This window comes from Cololabis saira, chromosome 22 (assembly GCF_033807715.1).
Source record: "Cololabis saira isolate AMF1-May2022 chromosome 22, fColSai1.1, whole genome shotgun sequence".
Classification (NCBI taxonomy): Eukaryota; Metazoa; Chordata; class Actinopteri; order Beloniformes; family Belonidae; genus Cololabis; species Cololabis saira.
Genome location: NC_084608.1, coordinates 18,657,297 through 18,683,718, shown reverse-complemented (window position 1 = coordinate 18,683,718; position 26,422 = coordinate 18,657,297). Strand labels below are relative to the sequence as shown.

Here is a 26,422-nt window from a genome sequence, read left to right as displayed (position 1 = left end):
GACATTATTACTAATACATCTGATGTCTATTATTAAATGAACTATTCATATTTATAATAATAATAATATTTCCCTTTTTTTTTCAATGCAAAGTACAGTACACCAAGTTCAGGGCTGCTGGGTGGCGTTGTGGTCGGAGCCAGCGGCCCCCTTACTGAGGCTTCAGTCCTCCTGCAGTGGCCGCAGGTTTGAGTCCCGACCTGCGGCCCTTTGCTGCATGTCCTTATCATTTTCTCTCTCTACCCCCTTCCTGTCTGTACACTTTGAATAAAGGCCATAAAATCCTTTTTAAAAAGTACACCAAGTTCAGACTTGTGTACTTGGTTCATACTGGGCCAGTTCAACTTGCCAGGGAGGACGAGTATCGAACTTTCAGCTTGGAAAGAGGGCGTACTTGACTGCTTCACAACTAAGTTAGCAGGCTAACACATATTCTAACACGTCTAGTTACAGTGAACCTTAAAAAAAAAACTAGCTCAGTTCAGAGTCCAGTTCATCCAACCTATTTCTATATTTGTACAGAACTAGTTGTAAACTGTTTCAACCAGTCCAGAATATTCTAGTTATTTAGCCAACTATCCTAAATAGCAGACACATTTGGACCTTGTTTTTTGTTTTTTTGGTTCTTGCTATTATTTCAATACAATGTATTTTTCCTGGTGAGAACTTTGAATAAGCCCATTTAGGGCTTCCTTTCTCACCTGCACATATTTTCATGCTTTTTATGTTCATTTAAACTTTTGTACCGTTTTTTTTATGTTGTGCAAATAAACAAATCAAATCAAACCTAATGGGCTATTTGGGCACTTATAGCTCAGTTACAGCACTGCTTCCCAGATGTGTCCCAAAGCTGATAAACTGAGCCAAACTCAGGTTTTGGGATGTGTTGAACAAGCTGGATGTGGCCCAAATTTCATAAGCTTTTTTTGAAACGGGTCATGTTAAGTGATCTGAGGGGCAGGCTTGGTATGAAGGCCCAAAGAAAATGATGGACTGGGACATGTCTGGTGGATACGTGGCCGAGTTCAGGCTGCCGCGCTCACCTCGAGGTAATGCCGTCAATCAAAGCCAATTGTGACCTAAAGAAAACTGCAGATATGATCCAAGTTTAGGCCAAACATTATTTGCCATCTTGAACAAATCTGTAAGTGGGGCGAGTCAAGATATCTGTATGAAGCCGAGATATGCAGAAGCATGCACTCTGGCCCCACAAAAATGAGAAATGCATATTCTTAGGTGAAGAGTAATTTACACTACTCTTACTGCCGCACCTCAACAGCAAACTGGAGAAGCACAATATCAAGCAAGACCTTTGTGTATGCACACATGTTTGCTTATAGATTTTCTATATTCACGTTTTTAAATTCGAAATTACAATACATTTCCAATTCATTACCTTAAATTCTCATTAATTCCCATGGAAAGTTTCCCAAAATAAATCTTCTGGCTTTTCCCAAAATCATCATGATTTCCCAAAATTGACTGAAAACATTTCTGAGCCATCCCCAACCCTGTTGTAGAGCCAATACAATATCTCATTATTCATCAAAGACCTGAAGGATACATCTATTTCAAAGCTAAACTAAGTTTTGAAGTAATGCCATCATCAGATCAATTGGTTTCTAACTGGTCCAACACTTTGGTTTGTGCCTAGAAAACAGTTGCCATCATCTTCAGATGGTCCCAGACAGCGAAAGGAACATGATCCAGGAGCATCATGTTGGCAGTCCATTAGACCAGTGTCCAGTTGTTAAAAGTTGGGTAAAGCAATAGTATCATGTAAGATATAAGGATGGGGTTCATCTTTCTCTTTCTATACCAATGTTACTCCAAGGAGGAGCAAAGTGGCATATTTAGAACCCAAATAGAGGATCTGGATACATTATCCTGACTTTACCCAGCCGGTCCGAACAGACTCCAGCGTAAGACGATCCCTCTCTGTGAAACCAACTGCTCTATTAGCTCAAAGATAAGCTGATCTGCCTGCAATCATCTTTAACCACACAACACTGGCTAAAAGTAGCCAAATGAAAATGATTCTCTTACTGCCCATAAGTCAAACCCCTCCCTGGATCACCAGGACCACATTCCCCAACCGAGAGGAATCTATGCTATCTGAAAAATAAGCTGTTTTTCCCATTACCAGGCGACGTCCTCTTACAAGCACATTCACTCATTGTGTTTCTCCACCCTAATGCAACCATGCTGAGACACGGCTCGTAGACTTAAACCTCTTTAATGAGACAAGAGCGTCAAAAACAGCTGAGGGTGAAGGAGAAGAAGCAAGAAACTCTTTTTAGCTGCTTATCCATGCAGACTGTCAAAAATCTGGGTATTTTTAACTCAACAGACTGAACAAGTGTGGCAATGAAAACTCAGATTTAGGCATTTAATGAATTAACGTCCCCTCAGTACTATAAATCTAACTACACATCTCGGCAACAAACCGTAAACTAACCTGGGTTCTTTTGTTATACATTCATAGAAAAAAAAACGCCAAAGCATGGCTTTGGCCTTTAATGGCTGTGTAAACACACTTGTGACCAAGTCCGGCCTGTATGTTGTCTATCCGGCTTTGCCTGCAGCCTCGGGCTCCACTTCTGCCGATGGCTTTGTCCTTGCGGTCAGACGGGCCATGCAGACAAAGCTCAATCGGGACAACTTCCTCTGAGCTTCTATGGCGACGGGGGCCGGGCCTGGCAGCACTTTCTCAGATAAAGAAAGGTGACCCACACATCCTCCAGCAGGGAGCACTTACACCCTTTCACTTCGCCTAAAATCCATCCTGTTGTAGGCTTATGTCATATTTGATGAAAGCTTTTCTTTTTTTACTTTGTGGGACTTTACATTTGTTGCAAGTTGATAAAATGTTATGCAAACAACAACAAATACCAGTAATCAAGCTATAAATAAGCTACACAGGAAAGTCTGGGGGGCTTTCCTGATTTGTTTACAAAAGAGCAGCTTATTTCTTACCAGATCACCAAAGCAACACGAGCGTGGATGAAGAAGTGCAGAGCGGATTGCCCCCCTGACTGCCTCTGCAATCCTCTGGTCCTCCGGCAACCAACAAAGAACCACTTTGTCCAACATTTCTAAGGGAATCAACAAACCAGTCGCCAATAAAGCAAACTGAGTCATTTTGACCAGATCAGAGGGCCCAGACTCCAGGCAGGTAGTTTGCTTGTGGTTTACTGGTTTGGCACACACCCACTTGTGAAGACGTCAATCATTATGAATGATTCTGTCTGAGCTATTTTTGGACAGAGACCAGTTCTCTGTTGAGTCTACCTTTGGTGGGAGTCATGTTGGTACCAATAACACTTCCTCACTTGAGATCTGAATGTGTACTTGGAAAAAAAGGGAACACATTTTTGTCCAAGTCTGGGTTTTAGTTTTGACAAAGCACTGGAAAAAAAATGTATCAAAAGGATTCAAGTAAAGTTTTAGGTGTGAATGAATAGGGGTGGGCAAAAATATTGATACGGCAATATATCGCGATACATAGTCACCCGATACGATATCGATATTCAATGTATGTATCGCGATATATTGCCATATCAATATTTTTGCCCACCCCTAGCTGCACTTTATTTTTGTTATTTCAATTTCAGTGTGGGTGAGACACTGCATTTTATTTTGAGTATTTTGTATCTAAGAATAATGCACACTGCACTTTTTATTGTGTTTCAGTGTGTTTTTTCATGCAAATATGTTGCATATTAAAATGGAAAGTTTGAATTACATTGTTTTGACTCAGTCTGTCCAATGAATTATCACTATCATCTGATGTACATATATACAACTTGGATTTTAAGATGTGTAATGCATTTTTAAATTTTTCGGTGAACTATGTAGAATATCGTGATATATCGTGATATATCGGGATATATCGCATAATCGGGATATCGCATATTGTATCGTATCGTGGCTCAAGTATCGTGATGCGTATCATATCGTGAGGTCCTTCCCAATACCCACCCCTAATAATGAAAATATTATGAAATCAGCTGCCTGATATGCAAATACAGAGGAAAAAGAAGCACAATGCTGACTTTTCAAAAATGCAACTAATGGTTAATTAGCTCCCCATCCAGCACATTCATGGAGGCCAAATGTGGATTAAATGTGGGCTAACTGGGTACAGAATGGGCTTGAAACAGGTAAATGCTATGGGTCTCTCATGGTTTTATTAATGAAACCCGGTTAGACTTCTTTCTCCCACCTAAAATGGTGCCAACGGTGTTAACCAGAGTCAAATTCCCTTTCTGACATGTTCTAACTTGGCCAATAAAGCTGATTCTAATTGCAAATGATTGTCTTTTAACCCCAGAGAACATTAGCTTTCTCTCCATATCATTCATTGTAACCTGTGACCAGAAGCTCGCCGGTCTGTGGGCATCTGGCTAGAGGTCAAGCGTCTGTGAGACGGGCGTATGATGGCAAAACCTCACGGTCCTCACAGAGCAGACAGCGTGAAGGAGCTGAGGTCATGATCCCTTTCATTATGACACTTAGTTCATGATCCGTAAAGAAGCCGGTAGTGAAACCTGACAGCAGGGCGTCAGAGACAGTTATCACTAAAGTAATCTGTTGGAGAGTAACAATGTGGCTGCCATGGGAGTCACCTGCAGCGTGTGGCACATTACCAGGTGCTTCCTTCACAGCAATACAGCCCACACTGATTTGGATGCATTCAAACTTTCCTGTTAGCCCACTTCTGCTCTCCTCTTGCAGATTGCTTTCTCCACTCATTAAAACAGACTTAATTACTCATTATATCTGTCCTTGGTGGCATCTATTGTGGGATCCAATCCTGGAATCAGCGCAGCTAGAGGTCCACCGACCACATCTGTGGGTGGATTCCACTTAACATATCATCTCTTGCTTTAAGGCTGTTTCTGAGAGGGAAGGCCTGCAAAAGTGCTGACAAACTTATCCACCAGTCCGCTGCTTCGGCTTCGGCTCCGTCTCGTGACTGCTTCCCATATTGATTTGATTAGCTGGAGAAGATGGACTGATTAAATTAATTTGGCACATTTTGCCAGAGATGTGCCACCTCAGGAATACGTGTGACGTGCTGCATCCTCGTGTTTTGTTTTTACTTTACAGTCTCAGCATGAGCCTGAAATCCTTTTTAAGAATGCAAGAATGGGATTAAATACAGACTGAGAAGATGATTGCAAAGGGGGAAAAAAAAATAAAAAATCGTGACATTTTTCACCATTTCTCCTTTTACAAAAATAATCAGCTTAATGGACCACTATGCATCAGAAAAGATTACCAGCAAGTAAAAAAAAAAAAAAATCAGCATAAATGCTTCCTTAATTCTTTTTGGCATTGTTAAAACAGCACTTTTCCTTAGAAAAAACTCTGAACTTTTATTCTACCATGAAATATTAACAAATCAACCCAATTCACAGCAAAAAAAAACAACAAAAAAGACTGTTGTTTGTAAAGGTTGATTGTAAGCTTGTGGAAATTCAAACACACCACAAAAACAATTGCATTGAAGTCCACTGGAGGCTGTCCAAGTAAAGGCTGATTTATGGTTCCGCGTTACACCAACGCAGACGTACGGCGTACGGTGCGCGTCGCCGCGTACCCTACGCCGTCGATTTAACGCAGCACCATAAATGAGGCTTAACAGTCACTACTTGCAAGGCCTGTCCACAAAATAAAGTCTGCTGTCAGTATGTACGCCGTACTGCACTTGCCTTTGTTTTGTGAGCACCTCTACCACAAAGTGATTACATATTTAACATTTACTTCAATCTTATCGGTTACAAGCATAAAACAACATAACTGAATCAGAGAAAGGTAAAAAAAAAAAAAAAAGAATATACCTTGTTGTCTCAGTGTGAGCATGGTCTGGTCGAGGCTGCAGGATTGCCGAAGTTGACCAGATTTTTCAAGCTGTATTTTTTTTGAATAGACTGAAAAAATCCCCAAAGATGCAGCGTTAAGTGTTCCCAAAACAGTCGGGTGAGATCCGGAAACTGCGCTCAGCGCTGAAGCGCAGAAACAAAAACAAATGTACACTTTGGCAGGAAGAGCTTCGCTTCTCAAAGGTGCATATAATCCATAAACTGGAGGTCGTTGCTCGAGGAGGAGACTCGACCTCGGCGGCCGGTTGGGATGCAGGATAAAGTTTGTCGGAGCTGCGCGTCGCTTGTCTCTACACACAGACTCCACGCAAGTGTGGATGACTTTCCCCCGGAGCAGCCCGCGACGTCAGCAGCGACGTCGGCACCAGGAAGCGGTGACGCTCTCCAGTGGTGTGTTACCATGGCAGCGGCGGCCAACTGGGGGGAATGCCGCCCTCTGGTGGACAATAGGGGTAAGCGCAACTGTGATGAGCGTCCTGTTTTAACCCTTGTGCTGTCTTTGGGTCAAAATGACCCAATTCTTCTATCCTTCTTTCCTCCTGCCGTGCTCTCTCCTTCCTTCTTCCTTTCCTCTTTTCCTCCTTTTTTACCCCTCCTTTCCTCCTTTTTCTTCCTACCTCCCTTTCGTTATTCGTTCCTTTATTACCTTCTTTGCTTTTCCTTCCTTCTTTCCTTATTTTCTCCATTCCTTCCTTCTTCCCTTCTTTCCCTTTCTCCCTTCTTTCCTTCCTTTCTCCCTTCCTTCCATCTTTTCTCCTTTCCTCACTCCCTTTCCTACTTCCTTCCTTCTTTCCTTCTTTTCTCCTCTCCCTTCTTTCCTTCCTTTCTCTCTTCTTTCCATCTTTTCTCCCTTACTTACTCCCTTTCCTACTTCCTTCCTTCTTTCCTTCTTTTCTCCTTTCTCCCTCCCTTCCATCTTCCCTCCCTTCCATCTTTTTTTCCCTTCCTTACACCCTTTCCTACTTCCTTCTTTCCTCCATTCCTTCCTTCTTCCCTCTCTTCTTTCTTTCCTTTTCTCCATTCCTTCCTCCCTCCCTTCTTTCCTTTTCTCCCTTCATTCCATCTTTTCTCCCTTCCTTACTCCCTTTCCTACTTCCTTCATTCTTTCCTTTTTTTCTCCTTTCTTCCTTACTTCCTTCTCCCTCCCTTCCATCTTTTCTCCCTTCCTTACTCCCTTTCCTACTTCCTTCCTTCATTCCTTCTTTTCTCCCTTCACCCTCCCTTGACCCAAAGACAGCACAAGGGTTAAAAGATTGAAACACACATTTTAAGATACTGAAATCTACGGAAGAGTATTAGGGCCATGCAAGAGAAAGAAAATTTGAGAGTGGAAGATTTTTTTTATTGTGCACTTCGAGAAAAAAGTCGAAATGTCGAGATTAATGTTGAAATACAATTTCGAGAAAAAAAAGTCGAAATTTCGTGAATAAAGTCGAAAAATTAAATAAAATTTTTCCTTTTTCCTCAACATTTCAACTTTATTCACGAAATTTTGACCTTTTTCTCAACATTTCGACTTTTTTCTCTCGACATTTCGACTTTTTTCTTGAAATTATACTTCAACATTAATCTCGACTTTTCGACTTTTTTCTCAACATTTCGACTTTTTTCTCAAAATTCTACTTCAACATTAATCTCGACTTTTCAACTTTTTTCTCAACATTTCGACTTTTTTCTCAAAATTCTACTTCAACATTAATCTCGACTTTTCAACTTTTTTCTCGACATTTCGACTTTTTTCTCGACATTTCGACTTTTTTCTCAAAGTACATAATGAAAAAAAATCTTCCATCCATCCATCCATTATCTATACCCGCTTTGTCCTTTTCAGGGTCACAGGGGTCTGCAGGAGCCTATCCCAGCTCATTTCAGGTGAGAGGCAGGGGTTACAAAAAAAATCTTCCTCCTCTAAAATATTATTTTTATTTTTCTCCTGCCTGGGCCTAGTACTCTTCCATAGAAATCACAGGTTTCTTATAATCTAATAAAAGTTGATTTCAGTCTTCACTGAAATGCTGCTTTGTTCTTTTAAAAAAGCAGCTTGACACCAAAAACTTCATCACTGCGAACTCATACTGTGACACAACACAATCACTGCTGGCACTGTTTGCTGTGAATTTCACACATCCATCCATCCATCCATCTTGGTTTATGTTTATATTTATTGTTCATATCTATTATATGAACAGTCTTTTCAAGAGGGTGATATTGACTACATATTATTATTATTATATTCTATTTTATTTCATTGTATTATTATTTTTATTTCTATTTCCCTTTTTAATTGACTTGTTACTGTTTAATTGTGTCTTGCTGCTTTTAATGTTGATGTAAAGCACTTTGAATTACCTTGTGTTAAAATTTGCTAAACAAATAAACTTGCCTTCCCTTATTTTTAATCCTTCATTAGATCCCACAGTCCCCACTTATGAAAACCCTGCCTGTTAAGTGTGTTAACTGCTGAGCTGACTGTTTAAGGTAATATCAAGGATTCATGGTCATACTTCACCTTCATTCTTCCATTCCCTTTCTACAATGTACAACCCGCCCCAGAGCATGACGCTCCCACCACCATGATTAACAGCTGGTGCAGTTTTCTTAAAAGAGCCATAATGTACGCCTCCTTGTTTTCTGACTTATCTACAGTGTTATGAGGATCAACTATTATCTTGAGTGACCAGAGACTCAAAAAATTGAGGTGTCCACATGTTACAACAGACCCTGTTCCCAGAATAGACCAGAAACAGGATTTGTGAAGTTTCATGTCTTATCTCGGTTCTGTCTTACGTAAGGCAGAGCAGATTTTGTGTGCGTGTGTGTGTTCCTATGGGAGTTCGACTGGGTTCCTCCTGTGACCCAATACCCTTGTTTTCCCAGAAGCGTCTCTTTGTAATCATCTGTTATTGTCAGTCTGAAGTAATCACAGTGTTTTGGAGTTTTGCTGGGTGCAGAGATCAACTGCAGAGGTGCCAAAGATTGATATAAATGGAGAAATTGGAATTGGAAATTAGAGAAATGTGTCCACACAGTCATCATTATTTTGCCACACACGTCTGGCCGTTGAGCCAAACAACATAATCTTTGTGTCATAAAACCATGAACGTTTGCTTCAGATTTTCTTGAGCTCTTTCAGCGTCCATGAGACCAATTGCAAACCCAAGTGGAGCATGAAAGTGTTGATTTTGGAGCAGCAACAGCACACCCTCACACCAGGTCTGTTTTGAAACTCTCTTGGCTCTGGACACCAGCCTGTAGGTCGTAGCGGGCCTCTTCCTGCGGGGTTCTGAACCTTCTCTACCAACATGCTCTGCAGTGATTGTGACGGTTTAGCTCTTCTTGTGTATTTATCTACGATTCAGCCTTCTCAGATCCCATCACTGTGTGCTGTATGCGTTTTGTTAAAACCACCAAGTGCTTTTAAACAGTTGTTGGAACATTCAGTACCTCTGAATCAAATCTGTGCAAGTTTATCTAAAACAATGGCGTCAGAAAATCAAATAATAATTCAAATTTATGCACTATGTCCATGTGAATGTGTTTATACTTAATGAGGATGTGTGTAGCAAATCTACTCTGTCCCAGGCTGAAAAAAGAGCAACAAGAAACCATTTTTACATAATTTATGTAACATTCATGCTCAGGTTGTTGATGGCTTGTAGACAGGCACATTAAGAGATATGACTGGACTCTAAAGTCGATTGACCGAAGAAATCCCCACATTTCCTCATTGTTTGATCTGTAATTCTCAACATTCAATTCGTGAGCTTAGTGAGAAACTACACTCACATCAAAAATGATTCACAATGGGTCTACAAATACAACTCGGAGCAACAGTTTCTCCTTTTTTCAGCAATCGGGACCGAGTGATCGGAATAACAAATGCTTCACTGAGCCTGGTCCCAGAATCACTCATTTAACATTAGTTCCACGCAGCACTGTGTTATTACGATCGGAAATGCCCTTGTTCTGTGCAGGACTGCTTCAGCGCAATGAATATCAATTGGACATTTGCATCCCTCTGTGGATTTGCGGTGCTTGCAGATATCTGTTCTGCTAAAAAATGCCAAAGATGAGCACCGCATGCAGCTCTCATGAACAATACCAGTCGCCGCTGCATGTGCGTGATGTAACCGTCAGTGGTTTCAGCAGTATAAGGCCGTCTTCAACATTCAGGTTTGAGGTCTAAAGAGAGAAACAGGATGTTTGTCTTGGGCCTTCGCAATGTGAAAATCAAAACCACATGATCCATGTTTGTCCCTCTCACTTTCTACAGAAAACTGGAAAAAGCCACATAAACACAAATAGTGACTAGTTATAGGATCACATTAATACATGCAAGCCAATATTTATATCGGTAGCATCTTCTAGTTCCACAAAATTAATTCTTGATGTCCATCCAGTTGATCTTGAGTGAGCTTTGTGGGCTCTGTGCAGTAGGAGGTACTGTACATGTTTTGTTCAATAAGTGTTTGCTTTCCTTCGAGTGATAGAATAAGCTGGTGTGATTACTACATGGTGGTTAGCATTTGCATATTTGAGCTTGTCCTTCTAGCTTGTTTTCTATCTTTATGCTCTGCTAAAAGAGTCTTCTTGTAAAATCCGTTCATCCTTCAGAGGCAAAGTGCAGCAGGTATTGACTTTTTAAAAATCGATGGGGCTTTTAGCGGGCTGGCAATCACTGAGAAATGATCTAAAAAATTGTTGGAAGTATTGCAAGGGATTTTTTTGTTTGTTTTGATTTCTCAAAGTTTAAAAGTTTTACAATAATGATGGATTTCCTTTCCTGGTACAAGTGTGACTGCCAGTTCAGAATCCCAGCAGAGAAGACTGCTTTGGGGCGAAACTCCTGACTGCTGTTCAGGTGACGACTCCTGAGTACGAAGCAAGGCAGCGATTCTGGTAAACAATTTGAGAACTGCAGTTAATTCCTTAGAGACTCATTCAAAAACAAAAATTTAAATCCACTAAATGATGTGTAGCAGATGGTATGTCTAAACACATTTTCCTCATTTCCATCTTATGTGGTTTTGCTTTCTGAAAGATGTCTCTCGGGTACATCACATGGTGTCCATGTGGAAAAATGTGGGTTACTGTTGTCCTTCGTTTCCTAGAATCATACTGACAAATATTGGGCAAAATATTCTCAGAAATAAAAACCAAAGATTAGGAGTGATTTACACAATGAGAGAAAGGAGAGTGGCCAGTTTTATAAAAAGGCTCTTCCTTTGTGCATCCAGCTGCTCCTCCTATCTTTCATTTTCTTCATTATACTTCCTCTTCTACTCTGATTTCTTTTGTACCCTTATCCTTGAACTCATTTCCCAATTTGTGCATTAGTGACTCCTTTCCTCACGTCTCCGTCCCTCCCAACAGAGACATGTTGAGGCAAAAGCAAACATAAAGAGAGGAGCCAAGGTGACGTGGATTGATCATATTCAGACGGTTTCTCTTCAAAGTCGTGTACACTGATTTCTAGATCAGGATACAATGTGGGATTTACATGTTGCACCCTTTAGACGCAGAGGAAGATGAAAAAAAACATGAATAAAAAGATGCATCGGTGTTCCTTTGCTTACAGCTCCTCCAGCGAGCCTCCTCTCTGACGAGTGCATTGTAGAAATTGAGACACCTTTCAAAATATTTTGGCTGGGATTGATTTCCAGGTCACAGGGGGGACGGGTCAGACGGGAGTGACAGGAGACAAGGAAGCAGAGACCAGATGAATTACATGAGCCTGTAGTGTTGCCAGGTTTTTATTCTTTTCTTTGAACCATTGAGCTTTTTATACACATAACAATTTCCCTCCATCTTATCAACTTATGGTTGACTACTGTCTGCATAAAAAACTCTGGCTTTTGGATTGAAGACATAAGCCAGGATTGAACTAAAATATTTGAAAACACTGGCTTGCTTATACAATAGCCGAAATTTGTTCCTATACTCAGACAATTTTATTAAATACTTTGGAAACCCTTTACCACTTTCTTATGAAATTACTATAAAACATGTGGTGACTGTGGCGTCACACGGACGTGTACAACTCATCCAAGGATCCTGTTCCCTGGAGCTGCAGAGTGACGGGAGTCTTCACCGACGGAGACGTGATGACCATGACGGCCTTGAACTCTGTCCTCGCGAACAAAACGAGAAAACACCTGAAACTGAAGTATTATTGACATATGTCAACTGGATGTATGTTTTCTGTCTTGTGCTTACGACTTCAGCAATGATAAATACCTGGGAGTGAAGCTGAGCTGTAGACTCTGGCTGCAGATGGTCGCATGGGGCTTGTTGGATTTGAGAAGCCCAAAATCAGGTGTAACTCTAAACTAGGAATGGGCGATATTTTACCGTTCACGATATCCCGTCAAAAAAATTCCCCACGGTAAGAATTTGTCATCTCGCAGTAAAAACGATAAATTCCCGTTGATGACGTTTTTGTGTAACAAACATGGCGGAAGGCGGATCTGAGAGCTCGTTGTTAAACGAGGCTCCAGCTCCAGCTCTGGAACTGGTTTGGATTTAAAAAGAGTGACGAGGAGCAAGCATCTATTATATGCGGAGTCTGCAAAAACACAGTGAGTGCAAAGGATGACAATACTGTTTCTTTATTTATCAGGTTGTATTTTTTTCTACTTTGTGATTTTATAAGCTGAGAAAACTTGAAGGACAATGGTACTTTTGCTGTTTGCACTGTTATCCCACTGTTTAAGCCATACAGTTTGAATAAATGTTGAACTTTCATTTGAGTCATTGCAGTTTTGTAGTACAGGTGTACTAATGTAATTGGTTTTTATTAATTCAATTTAATTGGTGTAGTTTAGTAGCATTTAGTATTCTTTTAGAGTAGTGTTTTGGGGGCTCCAAAGATGAAGTGGTGATAGATTTATAGTCAAAAAGGTGGAGTTGAATTGGTATTTTTTTTATCGTCATTTTTATCGTTATCGGGATAAATGCCAGTAATTATCGTGATACATTTTTTAGGCCATACCGCCCATCCCTACTCTAAACACATGCGATTCTCCTTCGCCAGACTCTAAAAGTGAGAGACCCAATTCAGGCCGACAAGCAAAACAACATGCAGAAAAGCAGAACTAATGCTTCTTGGCTATCAAGCTATGATTGATGGTTGTATGAATGGTTGCCTGCCGGGTTACTTATAAGTGACTTCCAGTAGACGTGGGCTCCTGCGATGTTTAGGTTCACGTCTTTAGTCTGTGTCTGCCCAACGTAGCAAAACCCGAAGCTGAGGGAGTCGGAGGACAGACTCAGTGTAGGGAGACACAGATGGGCTCGGAGAGGCACCGTCTGCACAGAGGAAATAGATTTTGTGAAATCATAGGCTACATTTTGCATTTACATATAAACCAAATATATTTGTGTCTGACCTGCTGGGTGTTGTTGCTGAAGGTGATCTGGAGGTTTTGTTCAAACCGAAGCTTCTTCTGACCACTTTCACTGTGGATCAGCATCACTGTGGGGAGGAGTTCCTCTCCTTGCTGATCCACAGTGTCCAGAAGTGGCAAGTAGGGCTGTTCGATTTTGCTCAAAAATAAAATCTAAATTTTTTTCTCTCAAAATCCGATTTTCGATTACGATTATTTTGTGAATTGACAAAAGGCAAAGAAATGATTTCAAATATGCTGTTTTTTTATTGAACATTTGCCCCATTGGGCATTAAGTGCAAACTTTGCTCTTATTAAACCAAAAATGAATGAATAAAGTGCAAAACTCTGTAAAATAAGTTGAAAAAAAGTTTTAAAAAATATAATAAAATATAAAGTTTTATCTCTGAAAACAAAATCAGCAAATCAGCACTTGCAAACATACAGTAAGTTATATTTCCAATTAAATAAAACAAGACATTTTCTAATTAAACTAAACTTGGTATTTGCATGCTAAATAATAATGCAACCCATGAAGGAGGTAGAGGTGTGTAATGTCAGTCATTACATTTGCTATTCACATTTGCAAGTTTTTTGCAAGGAACACGAGCCGGTCTACCGCATCTGGCTTGAGGGATGCCCGGTGGCATGTTACAACGCCCCCTCCTACACTAAAGAGCCTCTCCAATGGGGCACTTGTCGCAGGTATTGAGAGGTATTTCCATCAATCATTAATATGGTATCAATCATTAATATGTGTGCAGACAAGGTGTAAAAAAAAAAAAAAAAAAAAAAAAAAAAAGTGAAAAATCGATTTTACGAGTTTCACGTTTTAACATCGTTCTAATTACATAATCGCGATTACGATTTAAAATCGATTAATCGAACAGCCCTAGTGGCAAGGAACAGTGAAAGGCCACTTTCACCTGGAATTTGCAGAAAAGAAAAGTGTTTTTCTGTTAATAACAGCAAACATCCCTCAGATCAACAGTTGCCTCTCCTAATCTCACCCCGATGCATTCTTCAGGTTGCAGCACAAGAGGGTAACTGTCATCTGTGGGAGTGCTGCTGGAGATGCTGGTCTGAGCTCGAGACTGAGACTTGAAAACTGAAAATGGAGGCTGAGTCTCCAGTCTGAAGTGTAAGGGCATCTTCAAGGGGTTCTTAAGCTGAAATCTCTGTTTAACATCAAATTCGCAAACACCAACCTGCAGAATAAAACAACAAAATAACCAAAGACTGATTAAAACCCTGTCCTTACTTGAGATCAATACCTCGATGAATCCCCCACCTCTTTGTCAGATTCTTCAGTAAATCACCGGCAGAGGCGGTGAACTGCAGCACCCCGCCGTCCTCCTCCATCTGCACTAACAGCCTGCAGCAGCGGGGATCCACACGAGAAGATATGCAACTTAATCAGACCACCTCTAGGTTCCTTTTTGCATAACCTCAGCTTATTTTAATTTAGGAAACATAAATTGAGTTGGATGTGTGGAGGGTCTGTGGGACATAAATAGCAAGAACGTAATTGCTTACGCTGCAGGCCTAACGGCTGCCACTAGATCCAGTCGGATAGGCTCTAAATCCAAACCCTGTACCCTTCTAACTTTACCTGGGACATAAGCTCTAATCTGCAACACATAAATCAACATAGGCATAAATGACATGTGGTTTAATATTGAAATGTGCTGCTTTGCACGTGAAAAGACTTACCTGTGAGTCTAGGCTCATGAAACCCACACATGTGGACTCACAGGCCATCCCAGAGAGAGTCACGGGCGTGAAGGAGGCATGAAAGGTTGCAGTGCACTTCGCTGGAATCACCTTTTAATACAAACGGCAAAGATATACTTCACTTTTCTGATCAAGTAATGAAAGTGTTTAATCAGTGTAATATATCAAACATTACATTCAAAAGAACAATTAAAGCCTGTATGTTAAGGAAATATAACAAAAAATGTTGAGTTTGATTGACATACCCTTTGGCGGTGGTAATTTTATTTTAATGTTATTTTAATTTTATTTTATTTTAGTTGTTTTTATTCACTTAGTTGTTGTTTTTTTATTATTATTTGTAATTTATGTTATTTGTGAAAGGGGCAGATCAGATAAGATTCTTCTTCTTTCTGCTCCCTTTTCATTCACAAGTTAGGAACATTTGTATTTGTGTTTGTATTGAATTGTTTTGTTTTTTTGAATGAAATAAAGAATAAAATGAAAATGAAAATAATATAGGAGTGTGGTAATAATCCTTAACTATTTGTTGTGGTATGATGCAGTAAGGGTAATCTGAGGTTGCCCAGATGTGGTCTGATGTGGATGGAGCAGAAGGATGAAGGCAAGTCTTCTCTTCTGCCAAGTCACCCTCAGATATAACGTTCTCCTCTTCCACATCCTGAAATCGATATAGGAAAGCTTCGTTTGAGCGAGTGGGAGAATAAAATGTGCTTTTATGTGAGTCAGCTCTGGTATTCTAACTATTTCCCAGAGGCCATGTGATAAAAGACTTCTGTTAATATATCTGTGGGGTGATGCTTGATACACTCACAGTTTGGAGGGAAGTGCTTGCGCCCTCAGAGTCGGGTCTGTTAACCTCCTCCTCTGCTGATAGAATGTCTCCATCAAAAAGTCCTAAAGGCCTTCTCTGTATCTCATTCCCGTCGGCATGTTTAAGTGGGAAGTGGTCTCCACATGTCACCACAACATCCACCAGTTTACGGTCACTCTGATCTATGTTGTAAGTCCCCCAGTCCACACGGATATCTGTCGCACAATAAATGTACATACTCAGCCGGAAATAATTCTTATTTTACAAACAGGAAATGTGTGAGTCAAATAGAATTGCTCCAGTTTTAATAAAATCGTACCAAACATGGTGGAATTTTTGATGCAGAGAGCTCGAGAAACTGTGTCCCCTCCAGACAGGTGAGTGCCAAAGCTGCCAATGCAAACACGGACGTCAAACAACCATAATTAAAAATTCACAGAAACCTAACTTGACACAAGGAGTATGTAACAGACTATAGAGTTGGTCCCCGGTGCTGGTCGTCTGCCCGTGGTCATGTCATCTGGAAGTAGAGCGGACAGCCTTTTACAGTCATCTGCACAGGAATAAGGGCGGGTTCAAGTTCCCCAACCTGCAGCGGAAAAACACACACAATGACCCTGAAAATTCAGTAGCCCTGAAATACACTGTACATCAGCTCTGATATTATAGAACATAAGAAAAACACACTTTGCATTCGAGCTGATCTCTGTATTCCCCCCACATGTCTGTGTAGGCAGTCACGTCCACAGTTTGAGTCTGAAACGGTCCTAGCAGCCCTGAGTCTGGGTCCACATGGAAAGCAGCACCTTTTCCATGAGCGAGAAGACTGCTCACAAACTCTGATGAACCAAACAAATGATCAAAGCCACTGTAATCAATAGATCAGCGTTGCTTGAGCTAAAAACTCACACATTTATAAAAGGTAAAATCATACCTTCATGTGCTTTTGCTTCCTCTTTCTTAGCCTGCAAAGAGTGGAGTGGATTCTTGACACGCATGAATCTGGGATTAAGATGCAGTTTATGTTACGTTGCTATCAGGAAAAAAATAAGGTTGCACTCAGTAAACTGACTCCTTTACCTTTTCTGTGGTTGGCTATCAGTCTTGGAGGCATGGCAGGTGAAATACTCTGTCTCGATGGTAAAAGTCGCAGGGGTGGCAGTTTGATTGGTTATCAGCAGCTGCTTGGTCACAGCTTTCTTCAAAATAACATCTTCCCCAAAGTCAAGCACCAGTGCTGGAGGGCAAGGATCATCCAGTGGACGACTAGAAGGAAGGTAAAGACAATGTTCCAAAGGGAAGCACTTCTAGTCTGCCTGATTGATAAGTCAGTGGTTAGTTCTTAAGCCTGCTACCAGACACGGGGGAACCAAGTAGGTCACACTGAGTTTCTTGCTTGGGGAAGCTACGATAGCGAGAACAAGAGGTGAGTTCATTCCCTCCACCTCACAGAGAGCCGTCACCTCAGTCAGCTCCAGCTAAAAACACAGAGACAAGCAGGAGGATACAGTATCCATTATCAATAGAAAGCATCTCTCACACTTTAATATGTTTATGATCTTAACCGATACCGGCACTTACGTCTGCGTGAGAGGTGAAATTAACTAGAATATCTATGCTTGCATTAGGCCCTAAAATACCAGAGGAGGGGTCGAAAGTGGCTGTACACAGTGAAGCCTGTTTGCCCTGGAGCTGGCCCTGTTCAGTAAAAAAAAAAAAAAAACAAGGTTAGTTTTAGTCATTTCTACTTTGAAATGAAAAAGTGAGGTCCAATTTCTGCTGATTGTGCTAAACACTGATAAAGTAATGCACAAATTATAAATGACAAGCATCCATAATTGAGACACCGTCTTCTAGAGGATGTAATGGGATCGTTGAGTAAACCATTAAAAGTAATGTAACGTACCATCCAGCTGAAGTGTGACGGCAGCAGGGTCTGATTGAAAAGAGTCACGCCGGCTGTGGTGGGAACTCCAAGGTAAAGTTCAGAGAGGACAAGCCTGCAGTTTAACAGGCACGTCTGAGGAGAGTGAACATCTGCTCGCACCCTCAGGTGACTGGTAAAAACATCGAGGAAACAATTATCAACAGGAGAGAGTCACTGCCATCACAGCTGGTGGTCTGGGAACGACGTGCATCTGTGAATTATTCTACAAGCGCTTCAATAAAGAGGTAACAACCCTCTTTAGGAAAATAACCATGGGTTTTATGTTTCAGTGCATACTCACCATCCTTCTCCGTTCGTTCTCCACCGTCAGCTCCAGCTCAGTTTCAAACTGCTGGCAGGATCGTGGCCTGAAGAGCACATCCACACTGCAGGAAGCCGAAGGTGGCAGCGTAACTCTGCAGGGCTTCACTGTCATCTAAAGACCAGCACAGACGAGTGACATAAAGATGTAAAAAACACTAAAACAATAAAATGCTGCAAGCACAGCTCTCCCACGTGGGTTGGTGTGTTAGTGAGCAGCACCTGTGTGTCTTAGTGGTCTTGAAAACTATTGAGACTCTCCTCCAGCTTCCAGGTGGCCTTCAATGGGGTGGGATTGGTGAGGAGAAAGGTAGCGTGAGTCTCCTCCCCAAGTCTCTGCAGACCAAAGTCAATGCTGGGAACACTGATGGTCACTGTGGGACCCTTTTGAAGACATAATACTCAACAACACCAGAGCAATAACACGCATTGGTGAAGTTTGTTTTGACCACAAGGTTAAATCTTACTTTGAAAGAGACTTCTACAGGCAAAGTGATGGGCTTGTGGTGGTGTTGTATGTTGCAAATCAAGCTGGTCATAACCTTCTCTGGTTTCCCTCCAGTCACAACAAGCTTGAAATCAAAGCAGTTGTTCTCCTCTGGAGGCAATCAATCAAACAGTAAACAAAAAGAGGCAAAGCATTAAAAAAAACACTAAAATATGAACATAATACCCAATCGTTGTGGAACACACCTATTCTACCAGCAGATGGCTCTACTTCTATCACATGGCCACTCCTGTTGAGCGTCTCCCATTGAAACAAAATGAAGGTTTTACTATGATTCCACATCTGAGGACACAGATAAGACGAAAAACACTATTAATAACTCCAAAACAGGGACAATATGACTTCATAGAAAAGTAGTAAATATCCACTATGGAGACGTTGAAGTAAAAAGTGGCTTAAATAACCTTAAATAGCCTGCAAGTGTGGTGTGTATAAAGAAGTCTCCAGGGATTACAACAGCAAAGGGGTCCAGGAGGATCAGGTACGGCTCTGTACATCCCTGGACCTTTACTTCCATGGTGATGATGTCACTCACCTTGGGGCCAGGCTGAGAAACACTACATTTTCCACAAAAGTAGACACTATTTGGAGTTTCATTAGAGGAAAGTTATGTCACAGAGGCTTCAACCTTGTTCGTAAGCGATGACTTTTGATTTTACATATGCAACATGAACATTATCCAGCTCACATGAAAAGAAATGTACCTGTGCTCACTGGGCTCTGGGGGCAGCTGGGGGACATCCCTTACAACTAAGTGACAGACACAGTGGTAATCCTTCAACTGAAGAACACGGAAATGAACAGTCTTAATTTGTAGAAAAGCTTTTGAAAATTAAAATACATTTTAAAAAATACAACATTGTTCAAGCATATCAAGGACTAAAGTCCTGGTTCATGCTATTTTTTGTAAGTCTTCTTCTTCCTTCGGACAGAAACTGATGCAAAACTCTTGGTCCTGGCATGGAGCCAATACGCCTGTTAAGGGGCTGATCTGGAATACATCGTCTGTGGCCGGGGGGAACTGAACATGTGCGGACTTGGGGGTTTCCTCTGGAAGCAGATGATACAGATTGGGCTTCATTGTTCCCCATTTGAAAGGCATCTCCAAGTTGCTTCACCCCCAAGATGATAAGATAGAAGGAGAAACAGGCTTTTAATGTGGTATTTAAGGATCCCAGATGAAAAATTCTTTCTCTGCTGTTTTTTCTATTAAAGAACAGCAAATAGTTATGATCAGAACAGTTGCTTTGAGTATTGAAGGTAATCAGAATTTTATGCAAGAAAATTTCAACTGTGTAATTATTGCCATCAGTGGAGCTTGAATCCAGATGCTTTATTTTAGACTTAGATCTCCTGGCCAAAAATGAAAATTGATCATGTTATTCAAAGGTGGCTTATTGAGGCTTACATGTTGTTTCTGATGACAAGCGACTTGTGTTGCACAGAGTGAGGGTTGCATGGGCTGAAACGGACACAGTGCTCTGCAGTGTTGTCGGGCGCCTCTCCCAACACAGGAGGGTCCTTCTCCCCAGATAAGGAGACGAGCTCGAGTGCGATCACTTGACCTTCACCTGGGAGACACGCACACAGCATTCAAAGCGGTAGCACTTTTTATATGGTTTTATCAAAGAGAAAACACTGCTTATTGTCTACTGCGAAGAATCACCTTTAATGGAAACGTCTTGCACCTGGCAGTTGTCACAGACGACCTGATGGCTCTTTTCTGCAGTGGTGGGAAAGAAAACAACCTGCCAACACACACGTATAAATGTAAAACAGAGCCTGTATGTGATGTAAAAAACACAATAAAACAAGTTTAGGTATTGCAGAAACAAATTATGCTTCCATTAGAGTTTAAATTGAGAAGACTTACCGGTAACTTATTTGTACACATTAGCCTCGCCAGGCTGCAGCACGAACAGCGATGGAGCCACTGCAAAGGATGGCGGCTCAGTGAAGTATGTTCCAACTACAGACTATATGTGAAGAAAGGTAAAAAGAAAACTGTCATCACAACTGATTTGATTTCCGTTTTTAATTTCATTGAATGAATCTGTAAATTTTTGACAAAGGAGAAAGTGGATTTCTACTCTAAGATTTGAGACTGGCCACTGGCTCTTTGGGATGATGCAAAAAGTCCCAGTGCTGAGGCTGACATTTTGGCAAGAGAACTCAAACTTTTCTCCACCGACCAGGCAAAAAACACAGTCCAGGACTCTTGACACTGCAGTGGTTAAGGGGAGGTGTGTTATCAACAATGCATAAACAAAGTACAATAAAGAGAAGTAGATTTTTACAAGACTCACAGGTGAGTATAAGAGGGCTTCAATGGGTACCACAAGTACGCTCTCAGCCTGCGTCTCTACCTGTATAAAATCCTTGTAGTCACCCAGGCTGTCTGGAGTGAAACTGAGCGTGTACTTAACACTCATTCCTGCAGCAACAATGCCACCTTCACTGGGGAATCTCCCTGCCAACAGACACCATCAAGATAAGCTCCTAACAAATACAAGTCAGCTCAGCTTCTGTAAAGATCATTTCATGTTTGTTACAGCAGGTGGTGCTAGTGTTAACCATGACCAAAACTTAACTAAAAACAATGAATCATGTTCCAGAAAAATGTGACTTGATTTGTTGCGATGCATGCATTCCTTTTTGATCTGGTTACAAGATTTCCACACCTCTTTGGGTGTAACCATGCTTCTATATATAATCAAATAAGAGCCACAATGAACTCACCCAGGCCAACCGAGAAGAAAGGAGTGGTGGGGTGGGGGGGTGATTCTGACGTGGTGGCTTGAGGAAGTCATGTGTCTCAGCTCGAGTGTGGTCTGACAAAGCAGGATGTGTTACTATTGCATCATTTCATAGGAGTATTTCTTGTGTCAGGTTAGGCTATGTGTGTCACGGCTCAAAAGACAGAGAACCCAAATGCACAACACCAAACAGAATCAGAGCCCAAGAGGCTTTAATCGGGTCAAAGGCAGGCAGGGGTCAAACCGGGCAGACAGGCAGATCAGGCAAACAAATCCAAAGGGGCAGGCAAAAATCCAAGAACCGGGAATCAGGCAAGTCGCAAGTCGCAGGCAGGCACAGACAGAATGAGTGGCGCTGGAAAGCTAGGAAAGAACTCTAGACAATCTGGCAACTGGCATGAGGAACAGGGCCGGTAAATGAAGTGGAACTGATGATCATGGGAACCAGGTGTGGAGCTGGGCGGGGAAGCACAGGTGAAGGGAATGAGTGGATTTCTGGCTGATGAGGGTGGCAGGATCTGGAATGATAGGAGAGTCAGTTAAACAGTAAAAAAAACCTATCCTACACTGTGAAACCGTGACCGAGATAAACCTTATACAAATGCCCCACGTTGTAGTCAGTAAAAATCACCACTGGGGGATTTGGTGTGAAGACTGGGGCAGGATCATCAGTGGCCCTTTCAAGGGAGAGAAAAATAAAAAAAATGAAAACAAAAGCAACGCACTAGGAACAGGGGTTTCTGATCTAGTCAGATGACCATCTCCTGTCAGTGTTAGCGTTTCTCAGCTCTGAAAAAATGTATTTGAGAAGTCCAATCTTTCAAATGCAAGGTTACAGTTACTGTATAAAGGTAAATGCCAGGGTCTGATCAGGAGGGGTCCCAGTTTGTGACAGCAGTGAGATTGTCAAAATATATAAGAAAGGGCAACCAAAACTTTTTAAATTTGTCCTTATTACCCCTCAGAGTGAATTTGATCTTCTCCAATTTTAGGTGAAACATAATGTCTCTCACCCACCCGACATGTGCGGGAGGTTTTGAGCTCTTCCAGTTCAACAGTATTTGGCGTCGGGCCAGCAAAGTAGTAAAGGCCACCACATTATACATGTTTAATGGCCAGTCTCAGGTTTTACTCCAAATACAGCTATCAGAGGATGTGGATCAATTATCATATTGAAAACATCGCTCAAGGAGTTAAATATTGCAAGCCAGAATGTGCGAAGAGTGGGCCATGTCCACAACATGTGTATTACAGTTTTTCTCAGTCGCTTTGGTACATTTCTCAGATCATCCTCGACATTTGCCAAACAGTAAGTGCATTTCTCAAAACAGTTCGTACAAATAGCAAAACACCATGGATTACCTGCAAAAGCCAGTCTCTTGCTCAAAATCCTTAGTTCATCTCTCAAAATTAAATATCTGTGTCAATGAACGTGTCAGTGCATCAGAATCACAAGTGCTTGTGTCATTGTGTACGGATAAGACAGTCAAATTGCTTAGTCTTTATCTTCCTTAGTCTTATGGCATTGTTCTGTACAACCATGGTGCAAATAGCCTCCTCCTGTTCAGGTGTGAAAAGGGCCCTCTGCCACCCCTGTGAAGTTGTCTTGCAGTCCTATGTGGAAAAAATATAGTAATGCAAAACACAAAATTGAGTAAGATAAAATGTCACTGTACAGTATATAGTATACTTACTGTATATTGTAAAATGAAAGTAGAATACTGTCATATTGTATGAAGCATTACAGAAAGTATACAGTATTACAGTACAGTGCCTATTGTTAGATTACATACCTGTTCTGTCGACGAAAAGTCTGAATGATTGAGGACACAGTTGTTCTCCCAACATTTGGCTGCACCCTTTGACCAGCCTCGGCCATTGTAAGCCCATGATTGAGAACATGGTCTACAAGTGTAGCTCTTATCTCATCAGGAACGCGCATATGTCCTCGGCCTCTTCTGCCTCTTCCTCTGTTTTGCCTCCCAACTCCTCCGCCACGCAGCCTCACTCCTCTTCCTCTTCTTCTTCTCTCTGGCTGTTGACCCCGTCCAATTCCTTGTCCTTCCATTGTCAGACATTGTAACATTGTGTTGTGCTCCGGCTATACATGTATGTATACTTGCCAGCTGATAGTTCATGAGATGCACCTTTGAGCTATTTCAGAAAACTGGTTGATCATTGGTTGATCTAATGCTTGACATATTTCCCTTCATTACAGAAAGTCAAGATTCACATGGGATCAATTTACCAATTCAGGCCAGATTTAGAAACAAAGTCTAATGGAAATGTATAGAAATATGCTGACATATTATGACAACTTGTTCAACCATTTTGCATGTAAAGACTTATGCGATGAACTAATGCCTAAATGTTGTGGGGGGTGAGACTATTCAACAGAGACAGAGATAATACATTTTGATCAACATGACATAAACAACTGATAATGTAGGAAACAGCAGAAAATTGTACATTATCATTTGCATGGATGACAAATGCATTTGCAACTTGTTCAAAGAAATGAGAAACTGCTTTTCTGATGTGCACAAGTGACACAATGATGTGAAGATTGAACAAGTAGTTTTGAGAATTTCAAATTCTGATCTGAGAAATGTACCAAAGCGACTGAGAAAAACTGTAAAGTAGCTGGAGCATGCTTGCACCGATCACATGTGGGATCAATATTATATACTTTGGTATAGTGGATGCGAAGAACAATTTTAAATTGAGGCCATATCTGGAGCATGGAGAGGATGAGTGTACTTACTCTAAAACTGCTTTCCACAACTCATCAGAAAGAGGTGTACCAAGATCGTCCTCTCAGAGTTCTAATGTTGATGGTGGGCTGAGGATTTATATTAGTTAGAGTGTCATAGATCCTTGAGATGACACCTCTACGATTTAACCTTGTGGCCAGAAGAGTATCTAAGGGTGTCTCTAGGGGCAGTTCGGGAAAGGGATGGTAACCTTTTCGCACAAAGTCCCTGATTCGAAAAAAACGGAAGTGATACGTCCGGGGGAACACTAGCACTCAGAACCATTTTGATCTCACCTGTAAACTCTGAAAAGTCTAGTAGACTGTCCTCCATGCTCTGCTCCATCCTCTCATAGGACTGAGCTCTGGCCTGGTTTATCTTCTCCAGCATGGCAGCTTCTTTTATGGGTTGTTCACATTCAAAATTAGCCTGCTTTGTTGAAAACAAATTTAAATAAAATACAACTTTTGTTCTTATCTTTTTTTTAATCACTTTCACCAATCAATTCCCAGCCAACAGTTTAACTACCGTAGTGTTACCTGCTGGATCTCTTCAGCATGGCTGCTTCGTTCATTTGTCTTGACAAGTTTAGACACAGAGTGTTGGCAGTTAATGTCGTTTGTATTAATGTCCTGGTACAAATTGCTTGCAGACACATGACAAGTGTCCTGGAGTTCAAAGATGGGGAGAAAACACGTGATGGCAGGCAGCTGTTAGTCTGACGAAATGAAATGAAATGAAAATGTGCCATAAATCTTACCTCTGAAGACCCAACGCACACCTGTTGTTTCGTATCTGGTTCTTCCAGCATAACTGAATTTATTGTAGGTGAAATATCTATTTCTGACCGCCTTAATCTAGGTTAATTTAATGTAAAAGTTAACGTAATGATGTTGAGAATAGTGTGGCTGTCGGCCGTGTTTGCGGTTGCATAGCGACAGCTGAGGTTCTCTTCCCGGTGACGGTTGAAAATGTACTACAGACGTTTTAATTTTACACATATTCACAAAACATTCATTGTCTAATTATGTTGAATATGTCGTTCAAGGTTCTGAACCGGTATGTATGGACCACAAAATCCATCACAGCGGTGATAGGATTAAAACACAATATTTGTAAATATGTGTTTTGATGTCCATTTGATCAGTTCTGGCCGTGGAAAAAGTTGCTTGTGTCTAATATAGCCTACAGTATGAGCACACGTTAAAGTTTATTTTTCGCCACCAAGTTTAAAAAAAATATTATTATTATTAGGGCCAGAGCACTTACAGTGCGAAGGCCCTATTGTATCTGTAGGATTTTTTTATTTCTTTCTTTCTTCTTCTGACGAAAGGAGGGCTTTTTTGCCCCCTTAAACGTGCCCAAAAAGTCACCAAATTTTGCACGCAAGCCAGGCCTGGAGAAAATGTTGATATTTAATGGATTGCATTATTGGGCGTGGCAAAATGGCTCAACAGCGCCCCCTAGAAAACTTTGTGCCTCAAGCCCCACAATACGGTTTGACATACATGAACGAAAATCGGTACACACCTGTATCATGTCGCAACTTAAAGAAAAGTCTCTTGGCGCCATGGCCGAAACCGAACAGGAAGTCGGCCATTTTGAATTAATCGCGTAATTTTGGCGCAATTTATGGCATTCCTTCGGCAGTTAATACGGCCCGAACCGTAATGTGCACCCAGGTGTGTTATACATCAAAATATGTGTCTCCATCCTGCGACTACGCGCATTACTTTTGTCTTTCAAAAGTGTTACCGTGGCAACGCTAGACGCCAAAAAGAGCGCACCCCCTTCATCTGATTGGTCCATATTTGATAGTTCCCCAAAAGTCACCAAATTTGGCAGGCAAGCCAGGCCTGGCGATAAATTTGATATTTCATGGTTTGCATTAATGGGCGTGGCAAAATGGCTCAACAGCGCCCCCTAGAATACTTTTCTCTGCCATAACTTTTGAATGGTTTGACATAAAGAGTCGTGGGTGGTGTCATCTGACTCGGTATTGAGTCCTTGACCATAATTGGTGAAAATTAGCCCCACCCCTTCTTCTGATTGGTTGTCCCTATTTTCTGACTATAACTTTTGAATGTTTTGACATAGAGAGTCGTGGGTGGTGTCATCGGACTCTGTATTGAGTCCTTGAGCTTCATTGGCCTGAATTAGCCCCGCCCCTTCTTCTGATTGGTTGTCCCTATTTTCTGCTATAACTTTTGAATGTTTTGACATAGAGAGTCGTGGGTGGTGTCATCGGACTCGGTATTGAGTCCTTGACCTTCATTGGCCTGAATTAGCCCCGCCCCTTCCTCTGATTGGTTCTCCCTATTTTCGGTTATAACTTT

The 26,422-nt window shown here is 41.3% G+C and overlaps 2 protein-coding genes across 2 annotated transcripts in view; both read right to left on the bottom strand.

Moving 5' to 3' along the window:
• Nucleotides 1-6,201, bottom strand: part of map3k22 (mitogen-activated protein kinase kinase kinase 22) — a 45,235-nt gene extending 39,034 nt beyond the window's left edge. The window contains exon 1 of the mRNA XM_061713215.1: nucleotides 5,847-6,201. The gene's annotated coding sequence lies outside the window, so the exon portion shown is untranslated. The remainder of the gene's footprint in view (nucleotides 1-5,846) is intronic.
• A 5,709-nt stretch (nucleotides 6,202-11,910) lies between these two features.
• dlec1 (DLEC1 cilia and flagella associated protein) lies at nucleotides 11,911-24,476 on the bottom strand. Its single transcript, XM_061713557.1, is given in 36 exon segments — nucleotides 11,911-12,014; nucleotides 13,046-13,196; nucleotides 13,277-13,415; nucleotides 14,177-14,199; nucleotides 14,284-14,485; nucleotides 14,565-14,648; nucleotides 14,810-14,904; nucleotides 14,987-15,097; nucleotides 15,531-15,668; nucleotides 15,822-16,036; nucleotides 16,141-16,211; nucleotides 16,295-16,410; nucleotides 16,509-16,660; nucleotides 16,756-16,823; nucleotides 16,902-17,087; nucleotides 17,184-17,299; nucleotides 17,403-17,519; nucleotides 17,728-17,878; nucleotides 18,050-18,066; nucleotides 18,068-18,184; nucleotides 18,292-18,453; nucleotides 18,537-18,667; nucleotides 18,763-18,863; nucleotides 18,985-19,134; nucleotides 19,282-19,360; nucleotides 19,499-19,689; nucleotides 19,986-20,148; nucleotides 20,244-20,339; nucleotides 20,475-20,553; nucleotides 20,668-20,801; nucleotides 20,880-21,047; nucleotides 21,317-21,350; nucleotides 21,352-21,408; nucleotides 21,926-22,010; nucleotides 24,138-24,267; nucleotides 24,383-24,476. Coding segments are annotated over 36 exon segments (4,227 nt in total).
• Nucleotides 24,477-26,422: the final 1,946 nt, after the last annotated feature.